Genomic DNA, 18,487 nt, shown 5'->3' on the forward strand with positions numbered 1-18,487 from the left:
TTGTTGCCATGGAAACAAAACAGGGGCGGTGGCGGCGGCCGGAGCGAGGCTGGGCTGGGGCCTGTGTGTGTGGGGGGAGGGGAGGTGGGGCTCGCGGACTGTTGCCTTGGTAACGGGAACCGAGGCGCCCCTCCGCCTCATCCGGGTCACGGCCTGTCCGCCAGTACCCCCCAGTGTTCCCAGTCTAGCCCCCGGTCCCTGGCCGGTCCTCTGGCCTACTCCTGTCCTTGGTATCCCTTTCCTCTTTACTGATTTCTTCACTCCAGCCTCACTGACCAGTGTTTTAGGCTCTCCCTCCAGTTCCCACCGGACGCTTCCAGATTCCAAGTTTTCCTAGGAGTGAGGGGGCAAGGAAGGCACAACCACAAGTCATGGGACACCCCCCCAACCCCCCATCCTGATGAAGAGCACTTGCTCTATCCGAGCAGCAAACTTCATTCCATACGGACATCCCCTGGGCACTATAGCAAGCTAGTTTCGGCCACTCCCTTGGAATTCTCTCATGCCAGCTGTGGAATAATGCCCACTGTCTGGCACTACCCCTGCCAAGGGTTCCTGCCTTCTCCAACTGTGGCTTCCAGAAAACAGTAGCATTCGGTAGCAGCCCCCAACAGCGAGATGCCTGGTGATGCGGAGAAAGGGAGGCACCTGGGGGAGAGCACCATTAGGAAGAGGCAGGAGGTTAGGAGGCCTCCAGGACTCTTCCCCAGTGTCCCTGGTTCCCGGGGCTGGGGATGTCTCCAGGGTGATTGGCAGCTCTTTGTTTCAGCCCCCCCTCACCGCCTGCCGGGCCCCCCCCCTTCAACTCCCCCTTCCAGTCCCTCCGCCCCCCGCTCCTGCTCTCCGCCTAGCCTTTTCCCCTCCCAGCCGCCTGCCTGCCAGGGGTAGTGAGCCGGCTGAGCGGCATGGAGACACAGGAACTTCGGGGGGCCCTGGCTCTTCTCCTCCTTTGCACTTTCGTATCTGCCAGTCAGGACCTGCAGGGTAAGCCTGTACCAATCCTCTTAGCCCCTTCTCTGCCTCCTCCCCATTTGTCCCCAGCCGACTAGCAGGGAACATGTGGGCCAAAGGAGAGGAGAGAATTCTGAAATTGAATCGGAGGGAAGAGTTGATGAAATTATGGCCCCGTGGGGGAGGAGTTGACACTGGAAGGTGGTGGATGAGTGGGAGCTGGCCAGGGTCAGCATGAGGCCAGGGCAGAGGACTCAGGGGCTGGATGCTAGCTAGGGTTGCCTGGCTGGGTTGGTGTCTGAGCATCCCCAGGCACCCCAGGGTCTGGGAGAGCAGCTCAAAGGTGGGCTTCTTCCATCCCTGGGTTCCTGGCTGCCTAAGAACAGGATGGGGGTGGGGAGCAAGAGGTCTGGGCTCTCCTGGAGGTCTGGTGGTGGGATGGGCCTGTGGGTGTGGGAGAGGTAGTTGGAGCAGATGACACAGGCACAGATTCTTTACTGGCTGGAAGGGAAACCACAGATTGGCCAGGACACAGGAGGCAGAGGAGCTGGGTCCTACGTTCCTGTGGGAGAAAGCCAGACAGTAGGAGGGTCACAGCCTTCAGTGGGCAGCTGTTCTCATCTAGACCGAGTGCGCCGAACCCCCAGCATGGGAGGAGGGGCACTAAGAGTGTGGGATGAGCCAAACCCAGCGGTGCAAAGAGAAACTGCCTTCCCGTTTCTGTGCTGTGGGCACCAGGTGCTTCTACTGGAGATCAGCAGTGACTCCTTTGCGCCACCTGGTGGGAGCATCTCAAGTTTGTGGGGTTCTGTTTCTGTATTTTCAAGTGAGCCTCAGGCCTGCTGGTTCCCAGAGTGCCAGTAAGGGAGGCCCAATGCCTTGTCCTCTGATAGCAACAAGGGTTGGATTTCAAGGGGTAGTGAACACTATGGGGTGGGGATAACGGATGCCCCACCCCTGAAGGCTCAGAGGAGAGGGCGGGCCTTAGCATTTAACAGAGGTCTGACCTTGATCATCCCTGCCTGGCCAGTGATCGACCTGCTGACAGTGGGCGAGTCCCGGCAGATGATAGCTGTGGTGGAGAAGATCCGGACAGCCCTGCTCACCACTGGGGACATCTATCTCTTGTCCACCTTCCGCCTGCCCCCCAAGCAGGGTGGTGTCCTCTTTGGCCTCTACTCTCGCCACGACAACACACGATGGCTGGAGGCCTCTGTCGTCGGCAAGATCAACAAAGGTGACTAGTGGGCATCTCCTTTCCTGCAGTGGTGACCCCTTTGAGCATTCTTCCTCATCCCCATTCTCAGAGCCCTCTTTATTCTCCTTGGGCTCCACCGGGGGCTGAGGACCCGTCAGGCTACATCCAGGCACCAGGGGCACCTGATGCTTAGGAGGTGCCTCGGGAGGCCAGGCACCCAAGAAACAGGGTGAGGCATCTGTGGGTGTGGGGAGTTGGATGTGGGATGTCTGGGGGGAGGGGAGGCTTGTCTCTGTGCCCCAGCAGTGGTATAGAGGTCTCTTAGATCCCTGGAACAGTTCAGGGGGTACGGAACCAGTTGCCATCCTAGCAGGGGATAGAGTGGCCTCATGTAATCAGATGGCATGATAGAGTGGTAATGGATAGATAGGTCGATCTGATAACACTGAAGGATGGAGGACAGAGTGATCTGATGACACTGAAGACTAAGAAAATCCTAGTCTTTGAATCAGTTTGAAAAACATTTTTCATGTACCTGTTATGTACAAGGTATTGAGAGATACATAGCTGAGTAAGCACTGACAGCCCTAGAGATGTGGTATTCAGAAGAACTGATCCAAGGCTCAGCTAGGAGACAGGGGATGGGGGACAGTGGCATACTGACCTCCCCTTCTGGGCAGTGCTGGTGCGGTACCAGCGGGAGGATGGCAAGGTGCATGCAGTGAACCTCCAGCAAGCAGGCCTGGCTGACGGGCGCACACACACGGCTCTCCTGCGACTCCGAGGTCCATCCAAACCCAGCCCTGCCCTGCAGCTCTATGTGGACTGCAAACTGGGCGACCAGCATGCTGGACTTCCGGCACTGGCCCCCATTCCTCCAGCAGAGGTCAATGGGCTGGAGATTAGGACTGGACAGAAGGCTTATTTGAGGATGCAGGTGAGCAGAAAAGGAAGACCCTCTGAGTGTCGGTGAACAGTTTGCACCGGTGGGAGGAGGAAGTTGGTAGGTCCTCCCCCATGACAATGTTTCTCTCCCCCCACAGGGCTTTGTGGAATCCATGAAGATGATTCTGGGCGGGTCCATGGCCCGGGTTGGAGCCCTGAGTGAGTGTCCATTCCAGGGAGACGAGTCCATCCACAGTGCAGGTAACACATGCTTCTGTGAGCGGGCATCCCGGGTCCCAGTCCTGCCATCTTTGATACTTTCCATCCTCTTGACCTCTCTTCCCCTTAACACCAGTTCTTTCGGCTCACCTATTCCTCATCTATCCCTGGGGCTTCTTGACTCCGTTACCCCAAATCTCCTTCACCTCTGACTCTATGATCTCCAAATAACACATTCCCAGGAGGCACGGCTCAACAAAATCTCCGTTAAGGTCCTCCTGCCTATCAGGGTGGCCAGGAAAATAGAAGGATCCAAAAAAAAAAAAAAAAGAAAAGTATAACTCTGAAGACCTTTGAGTGGGGGAAAGGAAGGTAGTGGCTTGGTCTTTCTCGGTTGACTAAGCTAAAGGACTTTTTTAGTTCCCACTGACATCTGTCACCTACCAGCAGTTTCCCTAAGCATTTCTCATCTGCCTGGTCTCTCTGACAAGGGTACTCAGAGGTTCTTAAGTAAATAAAATGTCCACTTCTCCCAGATCTTTCAAAGAGCTCTTGTGGCAGAAGCTCGAGGGAGGAAATGGAATGTATTGGGGCCCTGGCCCTGCGTCAGGTCACCTCTCGCTTGGACCCTTTCTGCCACAGCCATGCCTGGGAGCAGGAGGATCTGGGTCTTGACTGTGTGGCAGCTCCCTTAGAGGGACCCTCATCCAGTGAAAGGAGCTGGTGGGGCTGGCCCATCACCACTGCCCTCCTGCCATTCATACCTCATCTTTATTTCAAGGCACCAGCCCCTTTCTCCTTCCTTCTCCTCAACCAGCCAGGCCCCTCCTCACACCTCCACCCTCTGTGTTTTCTTGTCCTCTCTAGTGACCAACGCACTCCACTCCATCCTAGGTGAGTAGGCCATGCCAAAATGAAGGGGCATGCGGGTGCGGAGGAGATACAGCAGCCTGAAATGAAGTCCTCTTCAGCCAGGAATGGAGTGGGATTTAAAGGTGGGGGGTGGGCAACGGTGGCAGCACCCGGCTTATTACCCAGAGAGGGGTCAGGGCTAGTGCCCCAGTTCTGAGCCTCTCTGCACCCTGGACCCTGACAGGGGAGCAGACCAAGGCCTTGGTCACCCAGCTCACCCTCTTCAACCAGATCCTGGTGGAACTGCGGGATGACATCCGAGACCAGGTTTGTTGGGCAGGCGGGTAGCACTGATTCTGGGTAGGGTGGCAGGTGCCAAGAGCTGATTCCTCCTCATCCTTCTGTCTACCAGGTGAAAGAAATGTCCCTGATCCGAAACACCATCATGGAGTGTCAGGTGTGCGGTGAGTGGGAGAGTAGGGGAGGGCTCCACATGGCATCAGTGTGCTCCCCACCCCCGGGGCTTTAGCCTCCACTTCTGGTGAACAAAATGGTGACCTCTGGGTGGCTTTGACTGTGTCCAAACCCACCCCCCAGGCTTCCATGAACAGCGTTCCCACTGCAGCCCCAACCCCTGCTTCCGAGGCGTGGACTGCATGGAAGTGTACGAGTACCCTGGCTACCGCTGTGGGCCCTGCCCTCCTGGCCTGCAGGGCAATGGCACCCACTGCACAGACATCAATGAGGTGAAGAGGGCCCTTTCTGGAAGAGCATAGAAAGCTGGGGTGAGGGAGTTTATCAGCGGCCCAAGAAGGTGGGGTGAATGTTGGTCAGAAGCAGAGGAACCTGGGGTTGGAGACCAAAAGACAGGTGAGAAGGGAAGGAGACAGGTCTGGGACAAAGACAACAAGGTCATGCAGGGAAGAAGCCAGGAGCTTGGCAGGGGCATTGTGAGAGGGCCGGCCAGAGGAAGCCCACAGGAGGCCAGGGTGGGATCAGAGTGCCATGAAGTTGGGGGAGGGGAGGCCTGCAAACAGGGAGACCGGAGCAGTGGTCCTGGGATCACAGGCGGGGACCTGACCCCTTCCTTCTCATCTGACCCCCAGTGTGCTCACGCGGACCCTTGCTTCCCGGGCTCCAGCTGCATCAACACCATGCCTGGCTTCCACTGTGAGGCCTGTCCCCGAGGCTACAAAGGCACACGGGTGTCTGGTGTGGGCATTGACTACGCCCGGGCCAGCAAACAGGTCAGGGTGGGCAGAGTATGTAGACAAGAGATCTGGGCCTTGCAGGGATGAGCACTTCAGGGTTGGATGTCGAGCCCTTGGGATAAACGGGATGAGGCTCCTGGCTTACCTGCTAGCTTTGCCTTGGTTTTGGGTCTGGGCTTCATGTCTGTGTTCACAGATAAGGCCATACAAGTGCTCTCTTCTATACCTGAGGAGACCCAGAGTAAGTCTGGTTCTACCCCAAGTCTGCTCCTTCAGGTCTGCAACGATGTTGATGAATGCAATGATGGTAACAATGGTGGCTGTGACCCAAACTCCATCTGCACCAATACTGTGGTGAGCTGAACACTCTGCATGCATGGGTAGGGGGAGAGTGCAACCCCCTCCTCAGATTTCCTGCTCCCCTCCTCCTTTTCTATCCAGGATGTTATGCATGGTAGGTGTTCCACATGGACTGGTTTGGAATTCTGATTCTGCCTCTTACTAGCCTTTAGCAAGTTATTTACCTTTACTGAGTTTCCACATCCTCCCTTGGAAAATGGGGCTCTTATTCTCCTTGAAAGGTTGACAGGAGAACTAAAGGGGATAAGTGATAGACCGGGCCTGTCATCTGTGAGGGTTCCTCCTGTGTGCCTCGAGGGACGGGGATACTGTTGGTCGTGGTGGGCTGACCCTCCTTCCTGAGACACTGCCTCGCTCCCTCCTCCTAGGGCTCGTTCAAGTGTGGTCCATGTCGCTTGGGCTTTGTGGGTAACCAGAGCCAGGGCTGCTTCCCGGCCCGGACCTGCCACAGCCCGGCCCACAGCCCTTGCCACGCCCACGCTCACTGTCTCTTTGAACGCAACGGTGCAGTGTCCTGTGCGGTGAGCCAGGCCTAGGGTTCAGAAGAAACGGGATCTGGGGAAAGGGGTTGGGCTAAGGGCCACGTCTAGGGACTGGTATGGGGGCTTGCGTGGGAACGGGAGGTGGGCCTGGACCCAGAAACTGGTGGGCCTGAAGAAGGTGGGGTGTGGGGAGCCAACCCAGACCACTAACTCCCACCCTTTGTGTCGCCCCAGTGTAACGTGGGCTGGGCCGGGAATGGGAACGTGTGTGGGCCCGACACGGACATCGATGGCTACCCGGACCAGGCACTGCCCTGCATGGACAACAACAAACACTGCAAGCAGGTACAAGGGGCAGGCGAGCGCGCGCAGGGCAGGGCGCCCCGGGCCGGCACAGAACGGGACTCTTCCATCCATTTCCTCTCCCTGACCTTTAGGACAACTGCCTTCTGACACCCAACTCTGGGCAGGAAGATGCTGATAACGACGGCGTGGGGGACCAGTGCGACGATGATGCCGACGGGGATGGCATCAAGAACGTTGAGGTGGTGCCTAGACGTCCTGCCCCTTCCAGCTCCTCGGCAACTGTTGCCTTATCCCACAACCCCGTCCCCCTTGGCCACTGGCAGCTCCCAAGGAAGGGTCCCAGAGCTCCACATTAGGGAGGCATAAGCCTGGTACCCAGAATGACGTGGACTACATGGGAAGTTGGGTGGGTGGGACTGCGCCACAGCGGTGGACCATCACAGGAGTGGGACCGTAGACAGGGTGCAGGGACAAGGACGGGGCAAGGTGGCCTGATTCTCTGCCTCCCACCCCAGGACAACTGCCGGCTGTTCCCCAACAAGGACCAGCAAAACTCAGATACAGATTCGTTTGGTGATGCCTGTGACAACTGCCCCAACGTCCCCAACAATGACCAGAAAGACACAGACGGCAACGGGGAAGGGGATGCCTGTGACAACGACGTAGATGGCGACGGTGCAGGCCTGGGGCTGGGGGCGTGGCTGGGAACCCCGTGAAGAGTCCGGATAGGGCAGCAATGAAGCGGGCAGGCTGAGGATTCTGGAAGGGTGATGCTTGGGGGAAGTCAGACTGGGTGAGAGGTTACCTGTGGCCGATGTCAGTGGGCACGTGAAGGAGGCTGTGGGGTTAGGCCAGGAGTGGGCAAAAGGATGAGACGAGCTCCAGGCAGATTTCCTGACTGTCCTCTGGGTGGGAGACAAAGCTCAGGACTTTCACCAACCGAGAAGCCAAGAGTGTGACTATGTTCTAGTGGTAACCCCGTGTGACCCCCCATTATACTTCCAGGCATCCCCAATGGACTGGACAACTGCCCTAAAGTCCCCAACCCGCTGCAGACAGACAGGGATGAGGACGGGGTGGGAGATGCTTGCGACAGCTGCCCTGAAATGAGCAATCCCACCCAGGTATAGGGGAATGGAGAGGGCAGGGAAGGGGTGGGTGACTGGTGGATGAAGCCCAGCCCTTTGGACGGGAAGTGGTCAGGTCACCCTTTTTCGAATTCTGAAAGGGAGATGGTGAGAGAAGGTCCCTCTCTCTCAGACAGATGCAGACAGTGACCTAGTGGGAGATGCCTGTGACACCAATGAAGACAGGTAGGGTTTGGGCCAAGAGATGGAAATTTAGGGGAAACCTTGCCTTCCTCTAGCATGTTCTCAATCCCCTCTAGGGTCCAACTTTAACTCTCCACTACTGTTGAGCAGGAGGCGATGCCCATAGTCTACCTCCCATTCCTACTGCTGAACCTCCACCTCATCGGGCTGACTGCAAGGGTTCTGGCCGAATGGAGGGTATACCCCAGAGAGATTCCTAAGCAGAAGAGTGGGGAAGGACGCGGTACCTTTAAAAGCCTTTATTTGGTGCCTGTTCTTCTGGACAGTGATGGGGATGGACATCAGGACACCAAGGACAACTGTCCACAGCTGCCCAACAGCTCCCAGCTGGACTCAGATAACGACGGACTTGGAGATGAGTGTGATGGGGACGATGACAATGACGGGGTTCCAGATTACGTGCCTCCTGGTCCTGATAACTGTCGCCTCGTACCCAATCCCAATCAGAAGGACTCAGATGGTAAGGCTGGGGTCGCCAGAGGACTGGACTGCTGTGGGGTTTGTTCAGAGAGAGGTGGCAAACCTTGCTGGGGAGAGAGGTTGACACCTTGAGGCCTGAGGTGGTAGTGCTGGCTCTGGCAGTGGCCAGGGCCTCCCTGAGCACCTGGCTTCATCCTGCCTAGGCGATGGCGTTGGTGATGTGTGTGAGGATGACTTTGACAATGATGCAGTGGTCGACCCCCTGGATGTGTGTCCTGAAAGTGCAGAGGTAACCCTCACAGATTTTCGTGCCTATCAGACCGTGGTCCTGGATCCTGAAGGTGATGCTCAGATTGACCCCAACTGGGTCGTGCTCAACCAGGTACTGGGGCAGTGAGCTGGGTGGGTGCTGTCAGACCTGACTAGTAGGCAGAGCCTAGGGAGGGCAGCACACTGGAACCAGGGCTTTTGTCTTTACTGCACACCACCAGGGCATGGAAATTGTTCAGACCATGAACAGTGACCCCGGCCTGGCAGTTGGTATGTAAGGAGCACCCAATTCAGCAATTTCAATAATTTCCCAATGGAGGGGTCCTCCAGGCAGAGGATGGGCCACTGCCTTCCCACCGGGCATTCCATCCCACCCCCACCCCACAATGGGAGTTAGCAGCTTTGCTACCCCTGCTCCTGATCCCACCTCCCCTCCCACCCACCTCCAGGATATACAGCCTTCAACGGTGTGGACTTTGAAGGCACCTTCCATGTGAACACTGTGACGGACGATGACTACGCAGGCTTTCTCTTCAGTTATCAGGACAGCGGCCGCTTCTACGTGGTCATGTGGAAGCAGACAGAGCAGACCTACTGGCAGGCCACGCCTTTCCGGGCTGTTGCCCAGCCGGGGCTACAGCTCAAGGTCCCACAGCTGCCCAGACTCCCTCGTCCAGGGCCCCTTCCCAAGGCCTCCCCCACCAACCCTGGGGCCTCCCCCACCGCCTGAGCAGGGGGAAGCCTCTTATCCAGACATCTGGCCTGGAGGTGGGCTCCCTGGGGCTCCAGAATATTCTCCTGACTCCCTGTTCCACCTGCACCTACCAACCTGTTGTCTTCCCTTCCTCTGGTACTACGGTTGACCCACTGTCTTTGCTGATGCCCCGTAGGCAGTGACATCAGTGTCTGGCCCAGGTGAGCACCTCAGGAACGCCTTGTGGCATACAGGCAATACTCCTGATCAGGTACGACTGCTGTGGACTGATCCACGAAATGTGGGCTGGCGTGACAAGACCTCCTACCGCTGGCAGCTGCTGCACCGGCCTCAAGTGGGCTATATTCGGTGAGGGGAGGGGCTGAGCCCTCCCAAGAGACCCCAGGCCCAGCCTTTCCTTCCTCTCCAGCTGGGATTCACCAGTGACTTCTCCTCTACTCACTGCTGTGGTGCCATGGGCCTGGACTGGAACCACTTCTCTCTACCTCCCCTCTTACCACAGACTAGCTGCCCTGGCCCTTCTTGCTTGTTAACATCAGGCAGCCTGGGCTCTGGTGCTGCTGAGGACCTATAAACAATGTTAGGCAAGTCCTTCTTTTGCCGTGCTCCATTTCCCTCTCTGTAAAATGAGGGTGTATCTGGGAGCCTCCAAAGCCCAGGCCAGTCTGTGGAGAGGCACATCAATCCACCTCATCACTGGTCCAGCCCAGAACCTGCCTCATCAGAGTCTGACTGGAAGGGATCATCATTTACAGAAGAGCCAACAGAAGCCCAGACTCCGCACTGCATCTCTTAGTAGCCAGGCTGAGGCCTCTCAGTTCAGCTCTGGGTCCACAACTTTGCATTTCCTAGTTGGTGGGGATGACAGGGAAGGGAGGGGAAATGGCCCAGAGCCCAGAGTGCAGGAACTTGGGTTGGTTCCCCTTTAAGGTGCCTGGGGCTGCGGGGCGCCAGGGCAGAGGATGGTGGGGGTGGACTAGAGCCTGGGAAGCGGGTGACTTCACCCCCCAGCCCATTGTACTCATCGTCATGGCAACCCAATCCTCGCTCGGAATGCGGCTGGTGCTTTGAGATGCAAAGGGGGCTGGACAAAGAGCCAGGGGCCCCAGGCCTGAGAAAAGCACCCCTCCTTCCCCCCTTTCCTTCCTCCCTTTTCCCCACCTCCCTCCTCTCTCAGGCCCGGTGAGCCCTAGGGGGGTTGGGGATGAACAGGGCTGGGTCATGGTGGCACAGTGCCCACTGGCACCTAGCACCAATGGACACTCCTATCCTGGACAGGGTGAAGCTTTATGAGGGTCCCCAGCTAGTGGCCGATTCTGGGGTGATCATTGACACATCCATGCGAGGGGGGCGTCTTGGTGTATTCTGCTTCTCCCAAGAAAACATCATTTGGTCCAATCTCCAGTATCGATGCAATGGTGAGGCTCTAGACGGAGAACAGCCTGACCTCTTGTGCCCTCATGGGAGAGTCACATCTTCTGACTTTAATCATATCTCCTTTCTCAGACACAGTGCCCGAGGACTTTGAGCCATTCCGGAGGCAGCTGCTTCAGGGAAGAGTGTGAAGAGGTGGCCACTGTATTCAGGATCCTGATTTTAGACCCTCGGGCCTTGGGGTCTATCCTGGAGTCTAATTTACAGCCCCTCAGCTAAACACCGACCCTCCTCTGGCACCCACCACGAGTTCAGCCCCAGAGGGGTGGTGACCCCACTGTTCAGGAGATGGGAAGTTTTCAAGGGGGTATTTCTCAGGCACTAACCCCAGGAAAGATAACAGCACATTGCCATAAAGTTTCAGTTCTTTTCTAAGCCAGTGCAGTTACTTATTTTAGGGATTTTCCGGGGCAGGGAGAGGACTAGTAGAATGTAAGTTAGAGATCTAGAGGGAGTTTGGTGAGGAAGGTGTGGACGGGGACTAGATGGAGGACGGGGGTTAGGTGAAGGATGGGGTGCTGGTCGGAGGATGGCTAAAGTCCTCCCAGCCCCACTTACTCACGGTGGCAGCGGCGACACTCCAGTCTAAGAGCAGCCGGGATCGACAGCCAGGAGGGCTGGGGCTGCCCCGTTCGGGGTGAGGGGGAGGCCGGGGGGCCGAGGGGGCCGGAGGCCGGGACGAGTGCAATATTGGCAGGGGAAAGAACAACACTGCACCGCGTCCCGTCCCTCCCGCCCGCCCGGGGCCCGGAATCCCGCTCTCCACCGCTGGAAGCCGGACCAGCCCGAGAACCCAGGACGCGCTGAGGAGTTGGGTTCACCTTGGAGGCCAGAGAGACTTGGCGCCCAGAAGAGGGTGAAGGGGGTGGTAAGGGGAGGGAGAAGGGGAGACCGCGATATCCCGGAAGGCCGCTTTCCGACGCCCGGGCGTTGCGCGCGCTTGCTCTTTAAATACTCAGACTGCTAGGCGCGGAGCCGTCGCCATGGTGACGCGTGTCCCAGCAACCGAACTGAATGGCCATTGCCTGGCAACGCCCGGGGTTGAAGTTTTGGGGCCGCCCACCTAGATACTCGCGCTTTCTCTAGCCTGCGGGGGCGGGGCGGGGGGTGCTTCCCCGCCTCTTCTGCCAGCTCCCCGGCGCGATGACGTAACGCCCCCAGCCCCGAGCCCGCCCCCGGTCCCGCCGCTGCACAAAGCCGCGCCAAATCGGCGGAGCCGGGCGGGCCTGCGACCTCCGGTCCTGCTCCTCTGGTTTCATTCCAATCCCGCCGCACCGAAGTGTTCTTAAAGTTCATTTCGCAATCTGTATTCTTTGGGACTAACAATTGTTTCCTAATGCGGATGTAATTGTTTCTGTCCGTCTAGACTGCAATACAGGACCTCCGAATGGGGCCCGATAAACTCCACGTGCGCCGCTGTGGCCCCAAACACTCCTCGGTCCCACATGTTTCTGCCCTTCAAAATATAACTTGGTCTTCCCAAATCACGCACCCTCATATACTGTTTTGCACCACCCCACCACCTTGTGCGTACCTGCCCCAAACGCCACTCTGCTCTCCAAAGGATAGTTCCGTGCTCCTAAATACTATCTGTCGCCCCACCTATTCTCTGCTTCCTAAATGCGTAACTAATCTGCCCCATTCCACCTCCCACATTCCGATGTCCTCGCCCAAATACCTGGGTGCCCCTTCCACATAACTCAGGACCCCTCCCACTTAGCGCCATTTCCTCCAGACAGCGCCGCGACAGGTCCGAGCCCCCTCCTAAAACCCCCAATCCCTCCATCGATGATACAGTGTGTTCCTCCCCTTCTCTGTCCAAGCCACTGCCTCTCCTGGCCAGGGCTTGCTCTCTCCAGTCTCTCTCTGCCCCCAGTTAGGCAGTGCCACCCAACCTCCTCTCCCCTGACCCGGGTAGCCCCTCAGCCCTCTCGGGCAGGCCGGGTGAAGCTCTTGGTGACCACTAGAGGGCGGGAGAGCCCGGCCAGCGAGCCGCCGCTACCTGGTGGATTCGGGGAAAGGAAAGACCCTAGGGTTGGGTGGAATTTCGTACTTCGCTAAGTGGAAATTTCTTCCCCCGCCCCCTTCTCGAGAGAAAGTCAAGGAAGGAACTTGGGCTGCTGGAAAGTCCGGGAGGGGCGGGGACTGTGGGTTTCGGGGTAGAACCGTGTATAGGACTGGATAGGGAGAAGTTAGAAGGGTGGGGCTATCCGGGAAGTAGTTGGGGGAAGGGGTCCAAAACTAACACCGAGTTTACTCATTGTCGAGCCTTCCCCTCCTTTCTCAGCCCCCAGAGTGGGACTCCAAGCGACCCAGTGAGAATGGGACAATGGTGTGGAGGACCCACAATGCCGCCCCTGGGCTAGAACTTTGACCTAGTCCAATTTCTCTGTTATTCTTCTCACCAGGGCTGTTGTCCTGGGGCTAAAATAGGACCATGGGGACCCAGGTCAGGTTCCAGACTCCCTCCACCACCTTCTGGAGCCAGGGAGTGGTTGGTGAAAGAGGGGAGGCCAGCTAGAAAACAAACAGGTTGTCAGACAGTTGAGTGATTGAAGCCCACATACCTTATTTGAGGGGCCAGAAATGGTTGGGGAGGAGGAGGAAGAGGTTGGAGGTAGGGAAAGGGGGAGGGGGTGGAGCTTTGTCACCTGTCACCTGCTCTGGCTGAGCCTAGGGCGGGCGGGGGACCGGTATAAAGCAGCAGGCGCCTGTGTCCGCTCCACCTCGTGGGCAGCTCCGGCCTGAGTTTGTTCTGTCCCCTCCCCACCACTTTGCCACCACCATGACACCGGACATCCAGGCCCCTTTCCTCTCCCTGCTGCTGCTGTTCCCAGTGCTTACAGGTGAGGGGCACAAGGTGGGGAGGGGGCTGCCCTGCTCCTGTGGTCTTCCCAACTTTCTGTGGGTTTTGCTTCCTGGGAGATGGCATCCAAGAGGCAGAAGTTGCAGACGGGTGGCCTAGTTTCTGCCAGAAGAAGGAATAAAGGAGTGAGGCTAAGGAAAACCTGAGAAGAGACCCTCCACACACACCTGGAGGACTCTGGGTGCCAGGAGCAGACGTATGTCCTGAAGAGAAGTCTGGAGGGGTTGGGGGTGGAATCAGGAGAGGAAAATCTTAGGAGTGGAAAAGCCCACAGTCCAGGAGCAGACAGATATGGGAAGAGAGACAGAGGTTGCCAGCCAGGAAGGAGAAAGAGAGCTGACTCAGGGGCCCACTCCCCAAATCCTCCTGGCATTACTTCCCCAGATGCCAGAGAATGTATTTTCTCCTTATGCTGATTTTCCCCCCAAACATACTCTGTAACCTCTATTTCTTACAGTTGCCAATGTCCCTACCCTGACAACCTCTGACTCCATAAACCCCCGCAGAACTACGCCAGTTTCCACTACACAAAGCAGCCCAACGTCCAGTCCCACTAAAGAAACTTCTTGGAGCACAACTACCACCTTACTCACAGCCAGCAGCCCTGCCCCAAGCCCGGCTGCCTCTCCAGGCCACGACGGAGCCTCGACTCCAACCAGCAGCCCTGCCCCAAGCCCAGCTGCCTCTCCAGGCCACAACGGCACCTCGTCTCCGACCGGCAGCCCTGCCCCAAGCCCAGCTGCCTCTCCAGGCCACGATGGAGCCTCGACTCCAACCAGCAGCCCTGCCCCAAGCCCGGCTGCCTCTCCAGGACACGACGGAGCCTCGACTCCAACCAGCAGCCCTGCCCCAAGCCCAGCTGCCTCTCCAGGCCACGACGGAGCCTCGACTCCAACCAGCAGCCCTGCCCCAAGCCCGGCTGCCTCTCCAGGCCACAACGGCACCTCGTCTCCGACTGGCAGCCCTGCCCCAAGCCCAGCTGCCTCTCCAGGCCATGACGGAGCCTCGACTCCAACCAGCAGCCCTGCCCCAAGCCCGGCTGCCTCTCCAGGCCACAATGGCACCTCGTCTCCGACCGGCAGCCCTGCCCCAAGCCCAACTGCCTCTCCAGGACACGACGGAGCCTCGACTCCAACCAGCAGCCCTGCCCCAAGCCCGGCTGCCTCTCCAGGCCACAACGGCACCTCGTCTCCGACTGGCAGCCCTGCCCCAAGCCCAGCTGCCTCTCCAGGCCATGACGGAGCCTCGACTCCAACCAGCAGCCCTGCCCCAAGCCCGGCTGCCTCTCCAGGCCACAATGGCACCTCGTCTCCGACCGGCAGCCCTGCCCCAAGCCCAACTGCCTCTCCAGGCCATGATAGTGCCCCATCCCTGACCAGCAGCCCTGCCCCAAGCCCGACTGCCTCTCCAGGTCAGCACGGCGCCTCATCCCCAACCAGCAGTGACACCTCATCCATGACCACCCGCTCTATGTCAAGCTCCATGGTCACTTCAGCACACAAGGGCACCTCATCCAGGGCTACCATGACCCCAGTCAGCAAGGGCACTCCATCCTCAGTCCCCAGCTCCGAAACTGCTCCCACTGCTGCCAGCCATATTACCAGGACAGCCGCCAGCAGCCCTAGCATAGCACTTTCCACCTCCTCCAATCCTAAGACTTCTCAGCAGTTGTCTGTTAGGGTCTCCCTGTACTTCCTGTCTTTTCGCATTACAAACCTCCAGTTTAACTCTTCCCTGGAAAATCCCCAAACCAGCTACTATCAGGAGCTGCAGAGAAGCATTTGGGGTTTGGTGAGTAGCTGCCTTTCCTCTAACATGCACCCCCACCCCCAACCCCCGAAGCAGCCTTCAGAACTCTATGAGGCACTTGCATCAAATCAGTCTTTTCCCTCTCACCCCAGATTTTGCAGATTTATAAACAGAGGGATTTTCTGGGCCTCTCAGAGATCAAGTTCAGGTACAGTTCTGGGTGTGGACTCTGTGGGACTGGTGGATGTTGTCATGACTGTGAGGAGGGTGTACTGACCCAGAAACTGGGACCCATGTCTGAGTTCCCCATTTCTTTGTAACCAGGCCAGGATCTGTGGTGGTAGAATTAACTCTGGCCTTCCGAGAGGGTACCACGGCCGAGTGGGTGAAGGCACAGTTCAGTCAGCTTGAAGCACACGCAGCCAGTTATAACCTGACCATCAGCGGAGTTAGTGGTGAGTCCACTTCCCCAGCTGCCAGCCAGCACCACCCTGCCCGGGACCCTCTCTCTCCAGCATCTGGGTGCATGCTTTTTCTCTTGGAGCTGGTGGGGGGAGAGCCACCTCCTTTGGGAGACTGCTCTGACCACTGCTTTCCTTTCAGTGTACAGTGCCCCATTTCCTTCCTCTGCCCAGGCTGGGTCTGGGGTGCCTGGTTGGGGCATTGCCCTGCTGGTCCTGGTCTGTGTTCTGGTTGCGCTGGCCATCATCTATCTCATTGCCCTGGTAAGTGCTCAGTCCCCAACCCTGACCAGAGTCCCCCTGCTGGAAGGAGCCGTGCGCTCCCCATAACCTCCTGTCTCCCCAGGTTGTGTGTCAGTGCGGACGAAAGAAATGTGAGCAGCTGGACGTCTTTCCAACCCTAGATGCCTACCATCCTATGAGCGAGTACTCCACCTACCACACCCATGGGCGCTACGTGCCCCCTGGCAGTACCAAACGGAGCCCCTATGAGGAGGTGAGGGAGGCGGGGGCGGCGGCGTGGGCGAGGCTTTGTCTGGGCAGTGGTTCTGAAAGGTTACTGGGAAAACCTAAAGAACTGAGAAGAGGTGACATGAAATAAGCAGTGACTGACAAGGCTGGGGTGGAGGTCAGAGGGGTTCTGTGGGAAAGGCTTAGGGAAGAAGGGGGACCTCAGGAGGGTGTGCCCCCCGCAACCAGCACCCCCAGAAGAGCATTCACTGCTCAACTAAACTGGGATGCCCAGAGGCGACATGAATGGGGCACTGCCATGAAGGTGCCCACGAAGGTGCCCATGAAGGGCACCAGGGGAACCCTTCATGGAAGGAGCACCTTGCCCCAGCTTGTCTCCTAAGAATGGAGGGTAGATTGGGAAAGGCTGGTGGGGAGAAGGGGGTCTCTGAATTGGGAAAGAAGTCTCACCAAGCCAGGTGAGCCTGGGTGCAAGCTGGGGAGGCACAGACCCCTTCTTCCTTCTTTCTGCCTTTTACTCCGTGACCTAGTAAATAATTACTTTGCCATCTGGGGCTGAAAGGCCACTCCAAGTGGGGGAAGGGAGAGTTTCCTTTTCCTGACTTTTCCTCTGCCTGGGGACTTCCTTCTTCCAGTTTTGCAGAAACGTGTACACCTCCTTGGGCTGGAGGAGCAGAGAATGGAGGGAGAAAGGGGCAGGAGGGGAAAGCAGGGGGTGCTGAGAGCCAAGGGGAGGGAGCGAACCAGAGCAGGAGGAGGAGGGGGAGTGGCCCTGTTTACAGTCATCTGGCTGGTGGTGGGGGCCAGCAGGTGCTCTCTCCGGATTAACCCTTTGAAAGCTAGTCAGGCTCCTGGACCATTCACCCTATCCTGGGGTGCCATCCAGGGACCCTGGGGAGGAAGGTTGTCCCAGGAAAGCCTCTGCCGCTCATCCTGGGTCTTTTCTGCCCCTATCTAGGTTTCTGCAGGCAATGGTGGCAGCAACCTCTCTTATACAAACCTGGCAGCCACTTCCGCCAACTTGTAAGGACATGTTGTCTTCTGAGAGTCCAGCCAGTACTGGCTGCCTCCCTGGAATTCTTCACTTCTGGGGACCCCCGCCCCCAACTCTGTTCTGGGCTAGTGAGCTGGGCATTCAGGTGGGCTGCTCACAGCCTCCCTCACAGGACCCAAGAAGTCCCCTAAACCATCTTAGCCTTGGTGAAGCCCACCTGAGCCTCTGGGGACAGGCCGGAGGCAGCGGAATGCTGGAATACTGGCTGGAATGCTTGGAAATGGGAGTGGGAACATGAACATGGCTGAATAAAATGCAGACCTCCTCCACGCCCACTACCAGCTTCTGATCTGTTGTCTATGACCTGTGGATGGGTGGGGGGCAATCAAAATGTGTGTGTGTGTGGAGGGGGGTGGTCTGGAAGAGACCTTTGGGAGAGGAGGGGAAGGGAAGAAGGCCAGAGGAGCGGGGTTCATTTGAGAAGCAGGAGGCGGGAGAGGAGATGGCATTGGCATGCAGGTGGACGGACTCCTGTCGCCTGTCCTGCATGGCCAGCAGCGCACGAGGAAGGAGGAAACAAAAGCCTGAGGCTCCAGCAGCCAGCGTGACCCAGCTCTGCCCGCCCGACAGCCGGGCTCGCCCCTATCCCCTGGCCTGGATTTAACTCCCGCACCCTCCTCTCCCCTTGGCATGGTGCCCTCAGGCGGCTCTATTCTTAGCTGTCCGGGTGTGAAGTAAGTCCTAAGGCAGCAGAGTCAACACGGCCACGATAAGGTCCGTGTCAGATCCAGGGCCTGGCGCCAGACTGCCCCACCTGCCTCCTGGCTCTGGGGTCTACTATGTGGTGCCCCAGGGATGGGGAAATAGTTCTGGTTCTGAGGTCAAAGACTTCCCAGATGGCTCAGTGGTGTAGAACCGGCCTGCCAATGTAGGAGATACAAGACTCAGGTTCGATCCCTGGGTTGGGAAGATCCCCTGGAGAAGGAAATGGCAACCCACTCCAGGATTCTCACCTGGGAAATTCCATGGACGGAGGAGCCTGGCGGGCTACAGTCCTTGGGGTCACAGAGAGTCAAACATGACTGAGCACGCACACACTCCCTGACTGACGCACTGATGCCAAAAGCTCAGCTTCTCTGTACACCAGGACTGAATCGAATCTCTGAGACAGAGTTTTAGGTGAAGTAGAAAAGAATAGCTTTATTGTGTTGCCAGGTGAAGGCGGCCACAGTGGGCTAATGCCCTCAAAACCGTATGTCCCCAGTTGGAGATTTACAGTAATTGCTCAAAGAGCACATGATCAGCTCATGGA

The 18,487-nt window shown here is 57.7% G+C and overlaps 2 protein-coding genes and 1 non-coding gene across 6 annotated transcripts; 2 read left to right on the forward strand and 1 right to left on the reverse strand.

Annotated features, from left to right (window-relative positions):
• Window positions 1–67: 67 nt before the first annotated feature.
• On the forward strand, window positions 68–11,009 carry THBS3 (thrombospondin 3). 3 transcript variants are annotated; one of them, NM_001101839.2, is given in 23 exon segments: window positions 866–984; window positions 1,982–2,188; window positions 2,830–3,086; window positions 3,193–3,295; window positions 4,121–4,147; window positions 4,350–4,432; window positions 4,518–4,569; window positions 4,703–4,851; window positions 5,212–5,352; window positions 5,593–5,670; window positions 6,045–6,197; window positions 6,393–6,503; window positions 6,596–6,703; window positions 6,980–7,139; window positions 7,470–7,588; window positions 7,725–7,777; window positions 8,062–8,255; window positions 8,419–8,597; window positions 8,707–8,755; window positions 8,935–9,131; window positions 9,376–9,548; window positions 10,479–10,618; window positions 10,707–11,009. In NM_001101839.2, coding segments are annotated over 23 exon segments (2,871 nt in total). In that variant the 5' UTR covers window positions 866–905; the 3' UTR covers window positions 10,766–11,009.
• A 279-nt stretch (window positions 11,010–11,288) lies between these two features.
• On the reverse strand, window positions 11,289–11,384 carry MIR92B (microRNA mir-92b). The gene has a single exon (NR_031222.1). It is a non-coding gene; the product is annotated as a microRNA mir-92b (primary transcript).
• Window positions 11,385–13,313: 1,929 nt separating this feature from the next.
• On the forward strand, window positions 13,314–17,513 carry MUC1 (mucin 1, cell surface associated). 2 transcript variants are annotated; one of them, NM_174115.3, is made up of 9 exons: window positions 13,314–13,480; window positions 13,958–14,191; window positions 14,252–14,431; window positions 14,552–15,291; window positions 15,402–15,457; window positions 15,574–15,704; window positions 15,853–15,974; window positions 16,057–16,206; window positions 17,140–17,513. In NM_174115.3, the coding sequence occupies exons 1-9, from the start codon at window positions 13,420–13,422 to the stop codon at window positions 17,206–17,208; spliced, it is 1,743 nt and encodes a 580-aa protein (NP_776540.2). In that variant the 5' UTR covers window positions 13,314–13,419; the 3' UTR covers window positions 17,209–17,513. The 2 variants fall into 2 exon arrangements, with proteins under 2 accessions (NP_776540.2, NP_001358947.1); NM_001372018.1 differs by having other exon boundaries at window positions 13,958–15,291.
• Window positions 17,514–18,487: the final 974 nt, after the last annotated feature.

This window comes from Bos taurus, chromosome 3 (assembly GCF_002263795.3).
Source record: "Bos taurus isolate L1 Dominette 01449 registration number 42190680 breed Hereford chromosome 3, ARS-UCD2.0, whole genome shotgun sequence".
Taxonomy (NCBI): Eukaryota; Metazoa; Chordata; class Mammalia; order Artiodactyla; family Bovidae; genus Bos; species Bos taurus.